General features: G+C 53.8%; 2 protein-coding genes across 41 annotated transcripts in view; one reads left to right on the plus strand and one right to left on the minus strand.

The window, feature by feature from the left end:
* Nucleotides 1–95: 95 nt before the first annotated feature.
* Nucleotides 96–1,169, minus strand: C6H6orf120 (chromosome 6 C6orf120 homolog). The gene is made up of 2 exons (XM_059176429.1): nucleotides 1,048–1,169; nucleotides 96–705 (listed from the first exon to the last, which is right to left on the minus strand). Exons 1-2 carry the CDS (start codon nucleotides 1,167–1,169, stop codon nucleotides 96–98), a joined length of 732 nt encoding a protein of 243 aa, XP_059032412.1.
* The window catches only part of WDR27 (WD repeat domain 27), a 197,558-nt gene continuing 179,295 nt past the window's right edge, over nucleotides 881–19,143 (plus strand). For 12 of the 40 annotated variants that reach the window (XR_009354390.1, XR_009354394.1, XR_009354392.1 and 9 more), the window contains exons 1-2: nucleotides 2,418–10,437; nucleotides 10,593–10,828. Coding sequence is in view for 29 of the 40 variants with exons in the window: in XM_059176466.1 (XP_059032449.1) it covers nucleotides 10,251–10,437; nucleotides 10,593–10,828 (423 nt within the window). In the remaining 11 variants the exon portion in view is untranslated. The other 28 variants (XR_009354399.1, XR_009354400.1, XM_059176482.1 and 25 more) reach the window with 16 other exon arrangements.

Raw genomic sequence — 19,143 nt, forward strand, 5'->3', positions numbered from 1 at the left:
AGCCCACTCCCCGCTGGCCCGTCCGTCCGTCCGGGCTGCGAGGGGACAGGACCGTATGGCGTGGGTCTTCCCGGGGGCCCGCGCCCGCCCGCGGCTCAGAACAGGACCTCCAGCACCAGCTTCAGGAGGCTGATGAGGACCGTCCAGAGCACCGACTCCTCCTCCGGGGGCGCGTCCTCGGGGGCCTGCGCGGGCCGGTGCCCCGGGTCCCCGCCGTCCGGGGCCGCCGCGTCGGCGAACGGGGCCGGCTCCACGCTGCGGTCCAGGTACACCTTCATCTCGAACGCGCTCTCGCGGTGTGACGGGTGCCCGTACACGCCGATGCCCACGGGCCGCCGGAAGTGCGCGGGGATGGCCACGGCGTCCGCGCCGCACGTGACGGACTGCAGCGCGTAGTCGTCGAAGCTGGGCTGCAGCGTGCTGTCCGACACGTAGAGGTCGGCGTCCCCGCTCACGCTGCGCATGCGCAGCACCACCTTGCCCTCGTGGTTCAGCCTCAGGTAGCTGTAGTTCCCGGCGCCGACCTGGCCCTGCACCACGTGCAGCAGGACCCAGGCCCCGGGCGCCTCGTCCTCCTCCGGGAAGCCCGCCGGGGACGCCGCCTGCCAGGCCAGCAGCAGCAGCAGCAGCAGCAGCGGCGGCAGCGCGCGCTGCCAGGCCGCAGCCATGCCCGCCGCCTGGGTCACCCGCTCCCGCGCGGACGTCCTGCCGGAGCACCGGAGGGCGCGCTCAGCGCGGGGGCGCGGCGCCAGGCCGCCGCTCGGGGCGGGTCCCCGGAGGCCCGCGGAGGACGGAGGGCGGGGAGAGGAGGGGGAGGGGCGGGGAGGGGGCGGGGAGAGGAGGGGGAGGGGCGGGGAGGGGCGGGGAGGGGCGGGGAGGGGGCGGGGAGCGGCGGGCGACCGAGCAGGGAGGGGGCGGGGACGCCGCGGGGGAGGGGGGGAAAGGGGAGGCGGCGGGGGGAGCCCGAGCGCGAGGCCGGGCGGAGGGCGGCGCTGGGGGCCACGGTCCTGCCCGGAGCGCGGGGCCGCGGGAGCCCTGGCCCGGTACTTACCGTCGCTCCCGGAGGGGTCCCGGGTCTGGAGCATCCGGGCCGAGGCTGGGCCGCCGCGCCGCAGCAGCCGGAAATGAGGCGGCGCCCGGAAGCGAGGCGGCGCCCGGAAGCGCGGCATGACCCGGAAGCGGAAGCGTCCTGGGCCTCTGGCGGAAACGACGAGAGGTTGTGGGCGCGGCGCCGCGGCGGCTGGTAACCAGGACGACGGGGCGGGGTGGGGCGCGGAGGGCGTCCCCCTTGCGGGCCGCGGTGAGAGGCAGGTGCCCCCGAGGCGAGCCGGTCGCGGCGCCCGTCCCCTGGCCTCGGCGCCCGCAGAAACCCGAGGCCTTCCGAGCGGATTCGGAGGCGCCGCGGCGGGGAGGGGCCGGGCCGGGCCTTGGACCGGGTCCGCGCGAGCCTCTGCGCTCGGGTCCCCGTCCGGGCGCGGCCGCGGGCGTCCGTGCGGTCCCGCCGCGGACGCTGGGGCCGGGGCGGCGCGTCGCGGGCCGCTGCGGGGGACGGCACCGCCGGGGCGTCTGCCCGCCCGTGCGGTGCCCCCGCCGGCCGCGCGCAGCCCGGGAAGCCGGTCGACGGGGGTCGCGAGCCGCGGCGCGGAGCGGCCGGAGCGTCTCTCGCCCTTTCCGTTTAGGAGCAGTTGTCGTTCCGGGGGGCCGCGCCGCCGAGCGCCTGCAGCGAGTCTGCGGGTTGGCCGCCCGCCCGCCGGTTCGGGCCCCGGGGCGGCCGCTCGGCTCCCGCGCGGCCCGTCAACCGCCAAGGACGCGGCCGGTTTGCCGAGTCTGGGACGAGCTCGCTCTCGGCGCGTCCTGTCGCGGGGACGAGCGCTCCAGCGGCCTCGACACGCTTGACCTGCGCCCGCGGGGTTCCCGGCTTCGTGGGCTTCCCAGATCCCCGGAGCTCCTCGACCTTATTCGCCCGAGGCCTTGTGCTGGGCCTCGTGCAGCTGCACTTGGGCCCCGTTCGATCCGGGATCCCGTCGACAACCTCCGCAGTCCGCGGTCGGGAGTCTGGGCGGCGCGGGACAGGACGCGGGGCCGGACGCGGGACAGGACGCGGGGCGGGACGCGGGGCGGGACGCGGGGCGGGACGCGGGGACAGGACGCGGGGCCGGACGCGGGACAGGACGCGGGACAGGACGCGGGACAGGACGCGGGGCCGGACGCGGGACGGGACGCGGGACGGGACGCGGGGCCGGACGCGGGGCCGGACGCGGGGACGGGACGCGGGGGCGGGACGCGGGGACGGGACGCGGGGGCGGGACGCGGGGCCGGACGCGGGGCCGGACGCGGGGCCGGACGCGGGACGGGACGTGGGGCGGGACGCGGGGGCGGGACGCGGGACGGGACGCGGGGACGGGACGCGGGGCCGGACGCGGGACAGGACGCGGGGACAGGACGTGGGAGGGATTGCAACCAAGGGGGCCGCTGGAAATCCGGGGCTCCGGGAGCTCAGAGCTGAGAGGCGCTCACCAGGGCCCCGGAGGCAGGGCCGGAGAGAACCCGGAGTGCGTTCGGCTACCAAGCCTGTGTTGTCTGGGCCCCGAGGCTGCCCCGGACGGTTCACATCCCCCCGCGGCCGCTGAATCTGTTCAGTCACTAAAACTCAAGTGAATAAACTTAAAGATCACGTTGGCTCTTGGGTGGTGCCGAGTCGGGCTGCGTCCCCAGCGAGCCTGGGAAGGAGCTTGGCTGAGCTGTAGGGACCGAGAGGCTTCTACGGGGCAAGGGCATGAGAGGGGCGGTGCTGACCACGCGCTGGTCTGGGCAAGGCCGCCTTCCTCGGGGAGCAGAAGGGGTCTGTGGGCCCGACGACCCCACTGCTGTGAGCAGGAGATTCCCGGCCGAGTGTGAGAAGTTGCACTCCTGGGGATGGAGACTGCGGTGAGATTAGGTATGAGGTCTCGGTCTGCTGCTGCGGGGTTTAGCACCGCGACTGCACGCGGCTCCTGCTCTCTCTGTAGCGATCAGATGCGGCTGAGTGCTCACCTCGAATCCTGCCAGGGTACATAGCGAGACAACAGACACGTTTCCCCTTTCCCAGAGCTAGACATTAATCAGGTATGTAATTGCGTGTGTATCTATATACACCTGACCTCTGAACAAGGCGGGGGTTCGGTGTGCCCCCCTCCCGTCCCCCCATATGGTGGGAGATCTGTGTGTAACCTCTGGCCCCCTGAAACCTGGCCGCTGATAGCGTACTGTGCGGGGGAGGCCTTCCCCGTAGCGTGAACAGTTGGCTGACGCACACTTCGTGCGGTGTCTGTGCTGTGTCCTGTGTTCTTACAGCAGGCTCCGGGAGACGAACGCTAAGGAAGGTGTGTTTACGGTGCTGACGGACTCTGTGTCAGTGGGCCTGCTCAGCTCCCACCTGTGTTGTGGAGGGACAAGCAAATCTGAGGAATGAGCTGGGTCACAGGAGGACAGCGAACGGGGCCAGGCACATGGGGCGGGGATGTGGTGTAGGATGAGCTCCAACAGCTGGGCTGGGCCACGGGTTTGGTCTTTATCTTCAGAAAGACGGGCAGCTGTTGGCAGCATCGAAGCAGGACATTGCGTTCATACCTCAGAGTTCAGTCATTCCTTGATGGTGGGTCCAGAAGGAGCTCCTTACAGACCTGAATCCCCCTCAGGCTGCTTACGGACAAGTAACAAGGACTGGCCTGGGAACCGGTGCATCTCAGAGAGAACTTCCCGTAACCCAGCAGCCAGCACCCTACGGGAATGGTGGAGCCCGGACAGTGAAGGTGGTGCCCCAGGTGCAATGCATAGTGCACGAAAGCATCCGGCTACAAACCTGAGAAACCTGCACCGGGCTTGGGAATTGGTCCTGAGTAAATGCAGGTGATCATGCCGCAGCTCTGGGAACATGAGACGTGGGCATCCCACAGCCCTGCGGACTGCGGTCCTCACTCCCTGCCTCCTTCCCAGAGGCGTCTGCGTCCAGCCCTGCCGGCTGCTGGACCGCTGCTGCGCAGACACGATTGTGTACGTGCTGTCGTGAATATACCCCTCTTTCCTCCGGGCTGCGGCCCGTGGGCGTTGGGCTGTTTCCAATTTTGGACTTGGGGACAATGCGGCTTTGAGCAAGCTGATGGGTGTCCTGTGGTCCGCGTTTCTTGCTGCGTGTGTCCGTGGTTCCGTGTGTCCTTGGCGGGGAATTGCCCGAGGTCCGTGCTGGTTCCAGCTTACCTGGCCCCTCCCATGGGGTTTGGAAGCTCATCTGCACTCCGTGTTCTGTTCTTAGTCTTTCCGGTGTGAACCATTCTGGCCTGTGTGTGTGGTTTTCGCCTCTCGTTTCAGTTTGCATCTTCTCCGGGTAGTTGGCCGTTTGGAGGTCTTTCATGAAGGGCCTTGTGCACATTCTTCTGTTGGCTTCTCTGTCTTAGGATCTGTACGAATTCTTTGTACGTCCTGGGTGTCTTGGTCAGCTTTTGGTGCTGTCCGTCTTCCCTACTCTGTGGCTGGTCTTTTCATTCCCCGAATGGTGTCTTCGGAGGAACATAAGTTTTGTGTTTGTGGATTTGTGTGCTACGATACGGTATTATCGTGGATGGATGTTACTGAAATTTCTACCTTTCTTGACCATCTAAATGGTAATATAGACTTAGACAAACATGGTTTTTTTTTTTTTTTTTTTTTTTTTTTTTTTTTCTTTCTCAGTATCTGTTCCTTTTATGGCAATAGTACTTGCATTTCCTTGAGAGGCACATCTTTTCCCTCTCCTGGCCAGGCCCCAGGGGTCACGGTTCATGACATGTGGGGCTGACTTGTCAGCACAGTTTTATCCTTCTGATCACATGGTAAATTCAAAGATGAGAAATGGCCCCAAATGGCCCAAACTCAATGACCTCAATGTTGAGGCTTTGGCAGGAAGAGATGGTCACCTTTCCCAGGGTGCCGGAGCTTGAGAGAGTGGCTGTGGGAGCCGCTGGCCAGCAAATGGCAACAGAAAGGAGAAAGGAGAGCCAGATAGACCGTCACAGCTCAGAGACGGAGAGGCCAGGCCCGGCTGGCTCAGGCTGCTGCACGGAGCCCTGCACACACCTTGCAGTTAAAGGCCTGCCCCTCCGGAGATGCCCTTTCTTCAAGGCCCATCCGGCTGAGCTTTCTCTAATCTGCACTGGGAGGGTTCTCACTGACAGGCAGAGTAGCTGTCATGGTGTCTACGCTGTGTCCCACTGAAGGTAAGGACCACCATTGCGTTTTATATTCTACTTAGTGCTATTTTGGACATCCTGAAGAAATGGATCTTGGGAAATGTATAATGATTTGCTTGTTTTAAGTTTATAGAATGAACATTTATGAATCAATATCTAGTTCTTTTTTTTTTTTTTTTAAATTTGACAGATCACAAGTAGGCAGAGAGGCAGGCTCCCCACTGAGCAGAGAGCCCGATGCGGGATCGGACCCTGGGATCATGACCTGAGCTGAAGGCAGAGGCTTAACCCACTGAGCCACCCGGTGCCCCAATATCTAGTTCTTAAAATATTTTGATACACATTACCAAATAGCCATAGCTCATGCATATTTATTTTCTTACCAGTGGAAAAAGTCTGCACAGGATATTTTTGTTTTATAATTTTAGTTATTGCCAAGTTGGTAGATGAAAAATGATATTCTTTTGTCTTATGTTGTATTTCTAGATTACTAATTTTTGTTGGGCTCTGGTATTAATCCTCTTGTGAATTTATTGCTCCTGTTTATTTTTTTATTTTAAAAAAAGTCTTTTTTTATTTTGTGTTTTTTTCCATCATGATACATGTACTCCGTCATCCGCATCACCCATCTTCCCCAGGCCCCAACCCATCTCCCCTCTGGTGACCAGCAGTCTGTGCTCCGTAGTTGAAAGTCTCTTTTTTGGTTTGTTTCTCTCTTTCTCTCTCTTTTTCCCCTTTTGTTCATTTGTTTTATTTCTTAAATTCCACCTGAGTAAGACCTTCTGGTGTTGGGAGAAACCATTTTGTGCTTAGTGTAACACTCTCTGCGTCCATCCGTGTTGTCGCGAACGGCGAGATTCCGTTCCTAACCGTGGCCGAGTGACACTCCGTTGTGTGTCGTCTTCTGCAGCCGTTTACAGTCTGTGGGCACTTGGGCTGCGGCCATTACTTGGCTATTGTAGATGTAAACATAGTGGTGCATGTCTCCTTTTGAATTAGTGTTTTTGTATTCATTAGGATAAATTCCCAGTAGTGTGATTATTGGGCCAGAGGGCAGGTTTGTTTGTGTGTTTGTTTACTTGAGAGAGAGAGAGGAGAGAGGGAGAAGCAGCTTCCCAGCTGAGTGTCTCCACTCAGTATCAGTATCCGCGCGTCTACCGGATGCAGAGCTCCATCCCAGGACCCTGATATGATGACCTCACCCAGGCAGATGTGTAACCAACTGAGCTGCCCAGGAGCCCTCATAATAGGGCAGTTCTATTTTTAACTTTTTGAGGAACTTCCGTATTGTTTTCCAGAGTGGCTGCAACTGTTTGCATTCCCACCAGTGCACGAGGGTTCGCCTTCCTCTGCATCCTCTGTGACACCGCTTGTTTCTTGTGTTGATCTTAGCCGTTCTGACCAGTGTGAGGTGATACCTCACATCTTCCTCGTCCATGCACCAGTCGATGGACACGTGGGCTGCTTCTGTAGTGTGCCTGTTGGAGAGATGCTGCTGTAAATACGGGTGCACATATCCCTTTGAATTAGTCCTTGTGTACCTAGTAGTGCAATGCTGGTCATAGGGTAATTCTGTTTTTAACTTTTTGAGGAACCTCCATGCTGTTTTCCAGAGTGGCTGCACCAGCGTGCGTTCCCACCAGCGGTGTCAGAGGGTCCCGTTTCTCCGAGTCCTCGCCCACACCTGCTCTTTCTCGTGCTGTTAATGTTAGCCGTTCTCACAGTGCGAGGGGTACCTCACTGAGGTTTTGGTTGGTATTTCTCTGATGATGAGTGATGTCGAGCACCGATTCATGTGTCTGTTGGCTGTTTGTATGTCTTCTTTGGAGAAGTGTCTGCTCATGTCTTTGGGTCATTTTTAATTGGATTATTCATTTTGGGGGTGTTAAGTCAAAAAGTTCTTTATAGATTTTGGATACCAGCCCTTTATCTGACATGTCATTCACAAATATCTTCTCCATTCTGTAGGTTACCTCTAAGTTTTGTTGACTGTTTCCTTTGCTGTGCAGAAGCTTTTTATCCTGATGAAGTCCCAATAGTTCGTTTTTGCTTTTGTTTCCCTGCCTTTGGAGACAGGTCTTGAAAGCAGTTGCTGCGGCTGAGGTCAAAGAGGTTGCTGCCTGTGTTCTCTAGGATTTTCGTGGACTCCTGTCTCACATTCAGGTCTTTCATCCGTTTTGAGTTGATCTCGGTGTGAGGTGTGAGAGAATGGTCGAGTTTCAGTCTTCTGCCTGTGTCTGTCCCGTGTTCCCAGCACCATGTTGAACAGGCTGTCTTCTTTCCATTGGACATTCCTTCCTGCTTTGTCAAAGATTCGTTGACCCTAGAGTTGAGGGTCCACTTCTGGGCTCTCTATTCTGTTCCATTGATCTACGTGTCTGTTTCTGCGCCAGGACCACGCTGTCTTGGTGATCACAGCTCTGTAGTAGAGCTTGACGTCCGGAATTGGGATCCCCTCTTCATCAGTTTCCCCCACCCTCTACTACCCCCCTCCCCCCCAGTTTCCTCTCTGTACTTAAGAGTCTTTTCTTTCGGGGGGAGTCTCTCTCTCTTTTTTTTTTCTTTGTTTTTCTCACACGTAAGTGAAATCATGTGATACTTGTCTTTCTCTGGCTTATTTCGCTCAGCATAATACCCGCTAGTTCCATCCACATCATTGCAAATGGCAAGATTTCATTCTTCTTGGTGGTTAGTGATACTCTCTTTACACATATGCCACATTTTCCTCATCTCTTCAGTGGGGAGATTCTTTTTTTTTTTTTTTTTTTTTTAAGATTTTTTTTATTTGACAGAGATCACAAGCAGGCAGAGAGGCAGGCAGAGGGGGAGGGGGAAGCAGGCTCCCCACTGAGCAGGGACCCTGATCTGGGGCTCGATCCCAGGACCTTGGGATCATGACCTGAGCTGAAGGCAGAGGCTTTAACCCACTGAGCCACCTTGGCGCCCCAATGGGGAGATTCTTAAACATTTTTTAAACAGTTATAATTTTTGATATATTCTTACACGTTTCGTACAATATTTTATGTTTGGGGGAAGCACTTGGTGGAGCCACACAGTCATTTCACTGCATCTGTCGGGGTCCCTCCCCTCATCACCAGCTACATGCTGGCCCCAGTGCTGGGCACTGGTTCCTTTAAAATAGTCAAACCTACAAAGCAAATTGTGGTACCCTTAAAACATTTAGCTATTTTTTTTATATGAAACTGCTTTCCATGTCTTGGCAGTTTGCAAGAGTAATAAAACCAAGTTTATGAATTGGAGAAGATTGTACATTAAAATATCGAGAATGTTTTTATTTTTTCTCACAAGCTCTTGCAGAATTTTCAAGTCTATGACAATTGCGTCTCGTTTGCTTTAACAGAGACCTTTTGTTCTGTGGGAGCGCGCGAGCTCTCCCTGACGACTGACGACTTTACCGCTTAGATCTCTCCGCTCGCCTGGTCCGTCGGCCTCACAGAAGCTGTGGTCAGGGTTTCCCGTCGGGTCTCCTGCCGGCGTGCTGGCTGCCTGCTTCTGGGGCGCTTCTCAGTAGCGTAGCTCGGGCGCACAGTCTTGTAGGTCTGCTTTGTGCTGTTCAGTCGTGACCACTGTCCCCCGCGCTTGAAGGTGCCTGTGGCCGACTGTCAGCGCCTGGGTGCTGTGTCCTGTGGGCCTAGCCCCCCGTCAGGTGTCCTGGAGGCTTTCTGTGGGAAGGCCCACCCCGTCCGCGGTCCTGGAAACTCTTGGGCCCATCTGAGCTGGCACCGTGGAGCTGCAGGATTGCAGCCTGGTGCCCTGACCCCAGCCCCGTATTTTGCCTCTGAAGGGGTTACTTGGGTCAGGGTGTGTGAAGGCCAAGGAGGGGCACATAGCAGGTGTTTGTGGCACTCAGCTGAGACCTGACTGGGGAGAGGCCGGCAGGTGGACAGCTGGAGGGGAAATCTTGAGACAGAAGAGACATCCGAGGTGAGGAGAAACAGCTCTTCTCTTAGAGCCAGGAGCAAGCCAGCATGGTGGGTGCGGAATTGAGATTTGTTAGCCTTGAGGGCCGCCGTGCCGCCGGGCCCGGGGGAGGCTGCCCTTCGGGAAAGAGGTGGTGTGGGCAGTCTGTGGTGTCCTCACCACTGTCGGGGCGGGGGTGGTTTCTAGATTGTTTTGTAGATTTGTGTGATCTTTCTTTTGGGTATTGAGGCCAAAGTCCTCTTGGAGGAGGCCAGGCCTCGGTGTAGATTGGGTGCGAGAGAACAGGGAAGGAAGGGCTGCCATTCGCGTGGGCTCGTGTCCCTGGAAACCAGAACATGTTTCTGCTGTGAAGAGAGATCTGGACGTAGAAGGGGTCGACCTGAGAGTCATCCGCTGTCCAGGCTCCCTGAGCCAGAGCCCTGTGCCTGGAGCGGGGACCGGGCCCCTCTCTCCCTCCCTGTCCCTCCTCATCCTGACGTGTCCGTTGCGCCAGACTGAAATGTGCGTTTTCCCGAGTAGCTTCGTTCAGCCCTCCGGCTCTGACCCGAGCTGAAGCGCAAGCCTCTGTCTGCTCCGTTGCCGAGCACAGCAGGCCGCCCCACTGGACGACGTCCCCTCTTGTAACTTCATCCCGTCGCCGCTGGGCACTGCCACCTGGTTTTCTTCTGCCTGGACCGCCCTTTTCCCCGTGAAGCCAGCGTGTGACGCACAGCTGGTCCTGTGAGTCCACTCGGCCACCATGGTGACCAGATGGTTAAACCCTTTGTCCATAGCCACGTCAGCACACTCTGTGGGTGAGCTTTTCAGGCCTAATGCCCGGAGTGAGGCGCGGTGGAGCGGGATCAGGGCGACTGGAGGACAAGGGAGAGCGCCTGCGAAGTCCTTAACCGGGAAGCGGGCAGGCTGAAGCGGCTTGTTAGTTTTGTCAACGTTTCATTCATTTGTGCTTTTATAAGAGGGAGTCAGTTAATCAGCGACTGTATCACCTCAGGTAATCGACTTAAAGGACACGATGTTGTGTCACCGTTGAACAAACCCAAGGGAGGCGGCAGGGGCCTCGGTTAATGTTGCACTTCACGACCAGCTTGCGTGGAGATTTGGGAAATGATTTCGTCTCTCGAGGTCCTTGTAGTGGTGAGCAATGTCAGTAACGACTTTCTGTTCGCTCCTCAGTGCTGGTGCCGGGCTCGTGCGCGGAGGACCAGCCTCATCGGCGCCTCCGGGAGGTGCTGTCGGCCCGCTTGCTGGCCGCGGGAGGCGTGTCAAGCAGGAAGAGGGGCCGCGAGTCAAGGTCTGTTGTAAAGCCCGTGGGATGAGTAGCTGTGGTGTGTGTGTGTGTGTGTGTGTGTTTGTGTGTGTGACCCCTCTGGGACCTTCAGTGATGACTTGGGAGTGGGGAGGGGTGGCGAGTAAGTGGGTGTGACGAGCTGTGGTGTCTGCATTCAGTGCCGTCCCGTGGTTGTCCTCTGCACACCTGTGCCCTCAGATCGCAGATGGAAGACGCCCGAGGGATTCTCTGTGCTGATGGCGGCTGCCTCGGTGATGTGCTCACAGAGAAGGGCCTGGTGGCCCCGAAGGAGCCTGTGGCCCACGTCCAGCTTGCTTGTAGTGCTCAGTACTGTGCTTTCCCTGCAGATGGGAACACGCTTTGTGTGTGGAGCACCGAGGACCCTTCGCACCAGGTATCTAGAAAGGCGTGTGTGTGTTTCCTTGGATCCGGTAACACAGGCGGCCTTGTGCTTGCCTGCCCGCTGCTCGGATGCCCCGGGGCCCTCCAGGACCCGCTGCAGGAGAGATGCAAACCCTGTGCCGGTGGTGGCGTCCCAGAAAGCAAACAGCCTGGAATCACCTGGTTAAAGAACGTTCTTGGGTAATGGACGCCTGAAGTGTTGGTGTGAATGTGACCCAGACAGGTTCAGTTTGTCGGTTTTACAGCACGTTCAGGAGGGTCACTGCATCTACTGCCGAATCTTTTACATGAAGCTGACAGTTTTAAAGACACTAGTTTTCATTCGGAAATTGCGTCATGGCCGGTACCCTTATGGGCAGGCTCTTGACAGTGGGTCTCCCTGGGCTGAAGGAGTGAATCTGGAGTGAATCCGGTGTCGGGACCCTCTTTCTGCTCACTTCGGGCTTCGGAGCCAGTCCCCTGTTTGCCCGAGTTCCCGGTGCTCCGTCGGGGGCAGGATGCGCTCGCGGTGGTCCCTGGGAGTCCCCGAGCGATGCCCCCACCGAGTCTCGGCGGGTTTAGCGCGTTTCTGCGCACGACTTGCCACCCGCGGGCGGGCTCTGGCCGCGGGTTCGCGACGCGTCGGTCCCTGGGCGGCTCCGGGCCTCCTCCTGGCGCATTTTGGTGCCGCTGCCGGGGCGCAGGGGTGAGTCCGTCCGGGTCGGCGGGTCACGCCGAGAGGGTGTCCGGGGCGCTGCGGGGCCGCGGGATCCAGGCTTGTTCGAAGGCCACGTGAGGCGCCCGCGCGGTCCGCGTCCGTCTGTCCGTCCGCGGATCCCAGTCGGGGCCTCCCGGCGCGGGCGGATGCGGGCGTCGGGGCGCTCGACGGCGCTGAAGGCGCTTCCAGGTTTGGACGTGCCCCTTTGTGACCGGCGCCCCGCGGCTGCGGCCGTCTCCGGCCAGGTCGTCCATCCGTCCGTCCGTCCGTGTCCGCGCGAGCTCTCGGCCGTGCGCGCCGCGGCTGCCGGGAAGGAGCCGGCGCGTCCTCTCCGGTCCCGCCGCTTCCCGGGACCGTCGCCGCGGAGCTGACCCGCGCCGGCCCGGCCGCGCCCTGCTCGTGGCCACGTCGGGGCCTCCCGGGACCGTCGCTGCGGAGCTGCGTCCTGCGGCCGTCGGTGGCCGCGCGGGTGGTCTCACCTGGCGCCTCGGACCACGGGCCGCCGCCCTCGCTGTCTGAGGCCGGGCCCGTCCGTAGCGCCCGCGCGGGGCCTCGTGGGGGCCGGACTCGGGGCGCGCCGCGGCCGCTCCCTCCGCGCGCGCCTGTGCGGGCTGCTCTGTCCGGCCCGGTCCGTCGGCTCGGCCGCCCGCGCTGGAACCGCCGCCCTCGGCCAGCCCCGTGGGATCTGCGCGTTTGCTGCTGAGGGTCAGGTCACAGGAAACGCTTACCTCGGGGGTATTTTGGCTCCATTTTCCGTTCTAGGGGCTCCTCTTGACCTTTCTTAAAATTGTAAGACTTTATTATTGTATTATTTTTCATATTTTAAAGATGACGTATTGGTTCGGCGCAGAGCACGGCGAGCAAAGCAGAGCGGGGAGGGCCGGAGCGGGGAGGGACCGGCTCCGCGGGAAGCGGGGCTCGTCCGGGACCTGGAGATCACGGCTTGAGCTGACAGCAGACCCCTGACGGCGGAGCCCCCCAGGCGCCCCAAGACCTTATAAATGTTTGTAAAGCAGTTTGAGGTTCACAGCCAAACTGAGGGGTGGGTGCCGGGATGTCCTGTGTAGCCCGTGTGCCACGGGTGACCCACGGCCACCTCGTGGTCAACACCCGGCACCAGAATCCTGCCTCGTTGCAGCTGATGACGCTCCGTGGGCACGTCCTGGTCACCCAGAGTCCACAGTGACCTCAGGGGTCACTCCAGGCGCTGCACATTCTGTGGCTTCGGACCCATGCATAGTGACGCGTGTCCACACTTCGGGTACCACGTGGAGAGTTTGCATGGCCCTAAAACCCTGTGCTCTGCCGCCTTCATCCTTCCTCCCCAACCCCGGCAGCTGCTGAGCTTTCCCTGCCCTTAGGGCTGTGCCTTTTCCCGTAGGTGGGGCCACCCAGTGTGTAGGTTCACACCAGCTTCTCGCACTGGGTGACACGGCCGAAGGTTCCTCTGGGTCTGCTCATGCTTCGACGGCTCATCCGTCTTTAGCTGTCTGGATGCAGCAAGTCTGTGTTTCCCTGCGGCTTCCGAGTTGTGGCGCTTCTCAACAAAACTGCCGTGGACATCCGTGGCAGGCTCGGTGGCCACACTTTTCAGCTCCTTTGGGTGAATACTGAGGAGCACGAGTGCTGCATCATCGTATGCGAAGAGATGATTTGGTGTTGTAAGAAGCCGCCAAACTGCCTTTCACAGCGGCTGCACCGATTTGTCACCCACTGGCAGTGAGTGAGAGACCCACCCCTCCACACCCACACTGGCAGGTGGACTTGTCGGAGTCCTGGGTGTTGTTACCCTGGGCGGTGAGGAGTCGTGACATTGTGGTCTTCATCCGTATGTCCCTGATGACTCATGACGTGGACTTTGCTTTCTTGTCACCTGTGTATCTTCTTTTGTTTTTTTTTTTTTTTGACAGAAATCACAAGCAGGCAGAGAGGCAGGCAGAGAGAGAGGAGGAAGCAGGCTCCCCGCTGAGCAGTGAGCCCGATGCAGGGCTCGATCCCAGGACCCTGGGATCATGACCTGAGCCCAAGGCAGAGGCTTTAACCCACTGAGCCCCCCAGGCGCCCCATCACCTATGTATCTTCTTTAGTGAGGTGTCTGTCATGGTGTTTGGCTCATTTTTTAACTTGGTTATTATTGTTGCCTCCTAAGAGTTCTTTGTATATTTTGGGAATAGTCCTTTATCAGACATGTCTTCAGCAATACTTTATCCCAGTCCGTGCTTTGTCTGCTCATTCTCTTGATGGAATTTTTATTTATTTATTTTTTAAGAGAAGTTGCCAGTTTATTCTTCCCATTATAAAGTGGAAACTAACACTTACTTTCACTTTTTAAATTTTTTTTTTGTGTGTGTTATGTTAGTCATCATAAAGTACATCATTACTTTCTGATGCAGTGTTCCAAAATTCATTGTTTCTGCAGCACCCCCAGTGCTCCGTGCAGTCTGTGCCCTCCTTAGTCCCCACCACCAGGCTCACCCATCCCCCACCCCCCTCCCCTCCAAAACCCTCAGTTAGTTTCTCGGAGTCCATAGTCTCTCATGGTTCACCTCCCCTTCCAATTTCCCCCAACTCCCTTCTCCTCTCCATCTCCCCATGTCCTCCATGCTATTTGTTATGCTCCACAAATAAGTGAAACCATGTGATAATTGACTTTCTCTGCTTGACTTATTTCACTCAGCATCATCTCCTCCAGTCCCGTCCATGTTGCTACAAAAGTTGGGCATTCGTCCTTTCTGATGGAGGCATCATACTCCATAGTGTATATGGACCACATCTTCCTTATCCATTCGTCCGTTGAAGGGCATCTTGGTTCTTTCCACAGTTTGGTGACTGTGGCCATTGCTGCTATAAACATTAGGGTACAGATGGCCCTTCTTTTCACGACATCTGTATCTTTGGGGTCAATACCCAGGAGTGCAATTGCAGACTCATAGGGAAGCTCTATTTTTAATTTCTTGAGGAATCTCCACACTGTTCTCCAAAGTGGCTGCACCAACTTGCATTCCCACCAACAGTGTAAGAGGGTTCCCCTTTCTCCACATCTTCTCCAACACATGTTGTTTCCTGTCTTGTTGATTGTGGCCATTCTGGCTGGTGTAAGCTGGTATCTCAATGTGGTTTTAATTTGAATCTCCCTGATGGCTAGTGATGAACATTTTTTCATGTGTCTGATAGCCATTTGTATGTCTTCATTGGAGAAGTGTCTGTCCATATCTTCCACCTATTTTTTGATGTGATTATCTGTTTTTTGAGTGTTGAGTTTGAGGAGTTCTTTATATATCTTGGATATCAGCCCTTTGTCTGTACTGTCATTTGTGAATATCTTCTCCCATTTTGTGGGTTGCCTCTTTGTTTTGTTGACTGTTTCCTTTACTGTGCACAGGAGTTTTTAATTTGTTGACTGTTTTTTTGTTGACTGTTTCCTTTGCAGAAGCATAAGAAGCTGCTGCACAGGAATTTTTAATTTTAATGGAAGTCCAGCCTATCGGTTCTTACTTTCATGGATCATGCCTTTGGTGTCTTATCTGAAAAGTTATCACCAAACCTAAGTCATCTGTGTTTTCTCCCATGTATGTATGTATGTATGTATTTAAAAGATTTTATTTATCTGACAGAGAGAGAGAGACAGCAAGACAGTACACAAGCAGGGGGAGTGGGACAGGGAGAAGCAGGCTTCCCGCTGAGCAGAGAGCCTGATGCGGGGCTCGATCCAGGACCCTGAGATCATGACCTGGGCTGAAGGCAGATAGTTAACGACTGAGCCACCCAAGCACCTCCCATGTTATTTTTAAGGAGTTTATGGTTTTCTTCGTTGTATCACCTTTGTCCCTTAGTCAAAGTTCATTTGACTGTGTTTCTGACTCTCTTCCTTCCCATAGATCTGTTTGTCCTCTCACCAGTCCATACACTTCCAGTCAGTGGAGCTTCCTCATGAGTCTTGAAGGCGGGTAGTGTCAGTCTTCCAACTCGACTGTTGTTCTCCAGTATTATGTGGCCATTCTGGGTCTTTTGCCTCCGTATAAACTTTAAAATCAGTTTGTTGATTTTTTTTTTTCAAAATTAAGGTTTATTTCCCCTATATGCATCTAATTCTTGTAGGTCATTACATTCGTCTTACGAAGTTCCGTAACAAAGTTGACCCCACACCAAAGGAGTAGTGCAGATGAAAAGGAATCCCATTCAGTGTCTCCCGTCCATGTTCTGTCAGGACTTTGGTTTTTATCTTGTGATGTTTCCTTCTGTGCTCAAATGTGGTCCACATTTGAGTCTAAAAAATATTTATATTTTAATGGGCTAACCGCTGTAACTTCTTTTATTTTGTTTTGTCTTTTTATTGTAGAACATTTCAAACATAACAAAACTAAGATAGTAAAATGAACGTCATGTACCTGTCACACGTTTTTATTTTTTAATTTTAACTCCAGTATAGATAACATACAGTATTACATATTTTTAATAGTTATTCCTATTTAACTTTTTTGTTAATCTTCCAAATGTTTTTGACTGGGATATTTTAAAGCCAAGTCAGTATATTTTAGCATTTCCCCTCTACATATTTCAGTATGTATCTTGAACAGATAAGGACTTAATATCTAGTAATTTTTCAGATATTAATGATTTTAGTTGGTTTATTTGAGTCATGATTTAAAAGACATCTGCTCATTGCATTTTGTTGGTATGTCTCTTATATGCCAGCTTTTCTGACTCAAAGTGCCTACAGAACAAGACACGAACACAGTGACAGCAGTGCCGTGATGCAGCCTTCCTGTCCCAAACTGAGTGCTCAGGTCATTTCTCTGTTGCTGCAAACCGCTGCAGTAAATGTCCTTTATGCTTATTCTTGCACATTTGTGTTTTTATTTCTACACAATATATTCCTACAGATTAGACAAGTCAAATTGTGTGTACATTTTAGATTTTTAAGATTATGCCAAATTTTGGAATAGTTTACATTCTCATCATTAATGTATGAGAGTGCTCATTCCCCATACCATCACCAGGAGCAAAAAATAAGGACTTCCTTTGGAGCCATGATGGAATAACAGGTTTAAACAGGGACTGTTATCCCCAACAAAAGAGGTACAAATTAAGTGAGCACTATGATTGTACCAACTTTCCACCTGGAGACACCTAAACTACCAAAACTGAAAGAGGAAGAGATAGAAAAACAGACTGATAGCCAGCAAATAAATTGAATCAGTAACCAAAAAAACTACCAACAAACAAAAGTCCAGGACCAGATGGCTTCACAGGTTAATTCTACCAAACATTTATTTTTTAAAAAATAAAAATTTAATTTTTATTTAGATTTAATTTTAAGTTAAGATGGGAGAGGAGAAGGGAGTTGAGGGGAATTAGAAGGGGCAGACGAACCATGAGAGACTGTGGGCTCTGAGAAACAATCTGAGGGTTATGAAGGGGCGAGGGTGGAACGTTGGGGGAACCAGGTGGTGTGCTGCATAAACAATGAATTCTGTTACACTGAAAAGAAATTAAATTAAAAAAAATTTTTTTAGCTTAATAATAAATACCCCGATTTTAAAATGAGCAAAAGATTTGAGGATATTTAACTAAAGAACTTATGCAAATGTCAAATAAGCACATGAAAAGATATTCAACATCTTGTCATTACAGAAATTTAAATCACAGCAAAATAAGCAAATAGTATACACCTATCAGTATAGTTAGCATCTAAAAGTTGACTACACCACATGCTGGCAAGGGTGAGGAGGAGCTGGATCTCATACACTGCCGGTGGGAATTTCAATGGTAAAACAGTTTGTTGATTTTGATTTGAATTAGATTAAGTCTATAGATCAAGTGGGGAAGAATTGACATCTCGACAATATTGAGGCTTTCTATCCACGAACATGGGATAGTTCTCCATTCCTTTAGTTTTAAAAATTGCTCTCAACAGTTTTATTTTTCCTCATAAAGATCTTATATAATTTTAAAAAACTATTTATTTATTTGAGAGATAAAGAGTGAGAGACAGTACAAGCAGAGGGAAGGGCAGAGGGAGAAGCAGCTCCCCTCTAAGCAGGGAGCCCAGTGCGGGACTCGATCGCAGGACCCTGGGACCATGACTTGAGTTGAATTGAAGGCAGACGCTTAACCAACAGAGCCACCCAGGTGCCCTGTAATTTTTTTTGTAATAGAGAAAGTGATCACGTGTGGGTAGGAGGCGAGAGAAGATCTCAAGCTGGTTCCATGCCCAGCGTGGAGCCCGACCTGAGGCTCAGTCTCACAGCCCTGAGATCATGACCTGAGCCCAAACTGAGTTGGGTGCTGAACCAACTGAGCTATCCAGGCACCCCAGAGATGTTACACAACTTTGTTAGATTTGTTAGCGTTTCGTTTGTTGGAGTGCTGATGTAAATGGTATTGTTTTTAATTTCAAAGTCTACTTGTTTATTGCTGACACATAGGAAAGCAGTGGAGTTTTGTATGTTGACTCTGTATCCTGCAACCTTGCTGTAAGTGGTGAGTGTCCGGAGCGTCTTGCCGATTTTTTTGGATTTTCTACACAGATGATCATGTCATCCATGGATAAAGACAGTTTTATTTCTTTCTTCTCCATCACTAGACTTTCTATTTCCTTTTATTGTGTTATTATATGAGCTCCGATTCCCAGTATAATGTGGAGGGGAGCGGTGAGAGGGATGTTCTTGCCTTGTTCCTAATCTTGGCAGGGCAGTTTGTAGTTTCTCACCTGTTCACAGATTAGCTTCGGGTATTTTGTAGATACTCTTGGAAGGTTGAGGAAGTTCCCCTCATTCCTAGTATATGTATGGGGAGTTTTTATCATGAATTGTTGGATTTTGTCATCTGCTTTTTTCCTACATTTCTTAAATGAACTGTCCTGTGAAGCAGCTACTATTTCTATTCATTTGTTCGTTTGTTTACTTGTTAGAGTGCAAGCACATATGACTGTGGGGGCAGAGAGAGGGAGAGAGAGAATCTTAAACAGGCTCTCGGCCCAGCTGGAGGCTGACACAGGGCTTAGTCTCATGACCCCGAGATCATGACCTGAACCAAAATCAAGAGCTGGATGCTTCCGTGCCTGAGCTACCCAGGCACCTGAACATTTTTTGTTATTTTCATGTGATTTTTCTTCTTTAGCCTGTTGATGTGATGCACTAATTGGTTTTCAAATGTCCAGCCAGACTTGCATATGTGGAATAAATCTCCAAATTCTACTTGGTCATAATGTATAATTTTTTAGTATATTCTATGGTTTGATTTGCTGATATTTTGAATATTTTGTTGATATTTTCATCCATATTCATGAGGGGTATGGTTTTTTAAAAAAATATTTTATTTATTTATTTGACAGACAGAGATCACAGGTAGGCAGAGAGGCAGGCAGAGAGAGAGGAGGAAGCAGGCTCCCCACCGAGCAGGGAGCCCGATGTGGGGCTCGATCCCAGGACGCTGGGATCATGACCCGAGCTGAAGGCAGAGGCTTTAACCCACTGAGCCACCCAAGTGCCCTGAGATATGGTTTTTAATTTTCTTTTCTTGCGATGTCTTTGTCTGGTTTTGTATTAGGGTAATCCTGGCCTCATAAGATGAGTAAGGAAATATTTCCTCTGCTTCTTTTGAAAATA

Source organism: Mustela lutreola, chromosome 6, assembly GCF_030435805.1.
Source record: "Mustela lutreola isolate mMusLut2 chromosome 6, mMusLut2.pri, whole genome shotgun sequence".
NCBI classification, from domain to species: Eukaryota; Metazoa; Chordata; class Mammalia; order Carnivora; family Mustelidae; genus Mustela; species Mustela lutreola.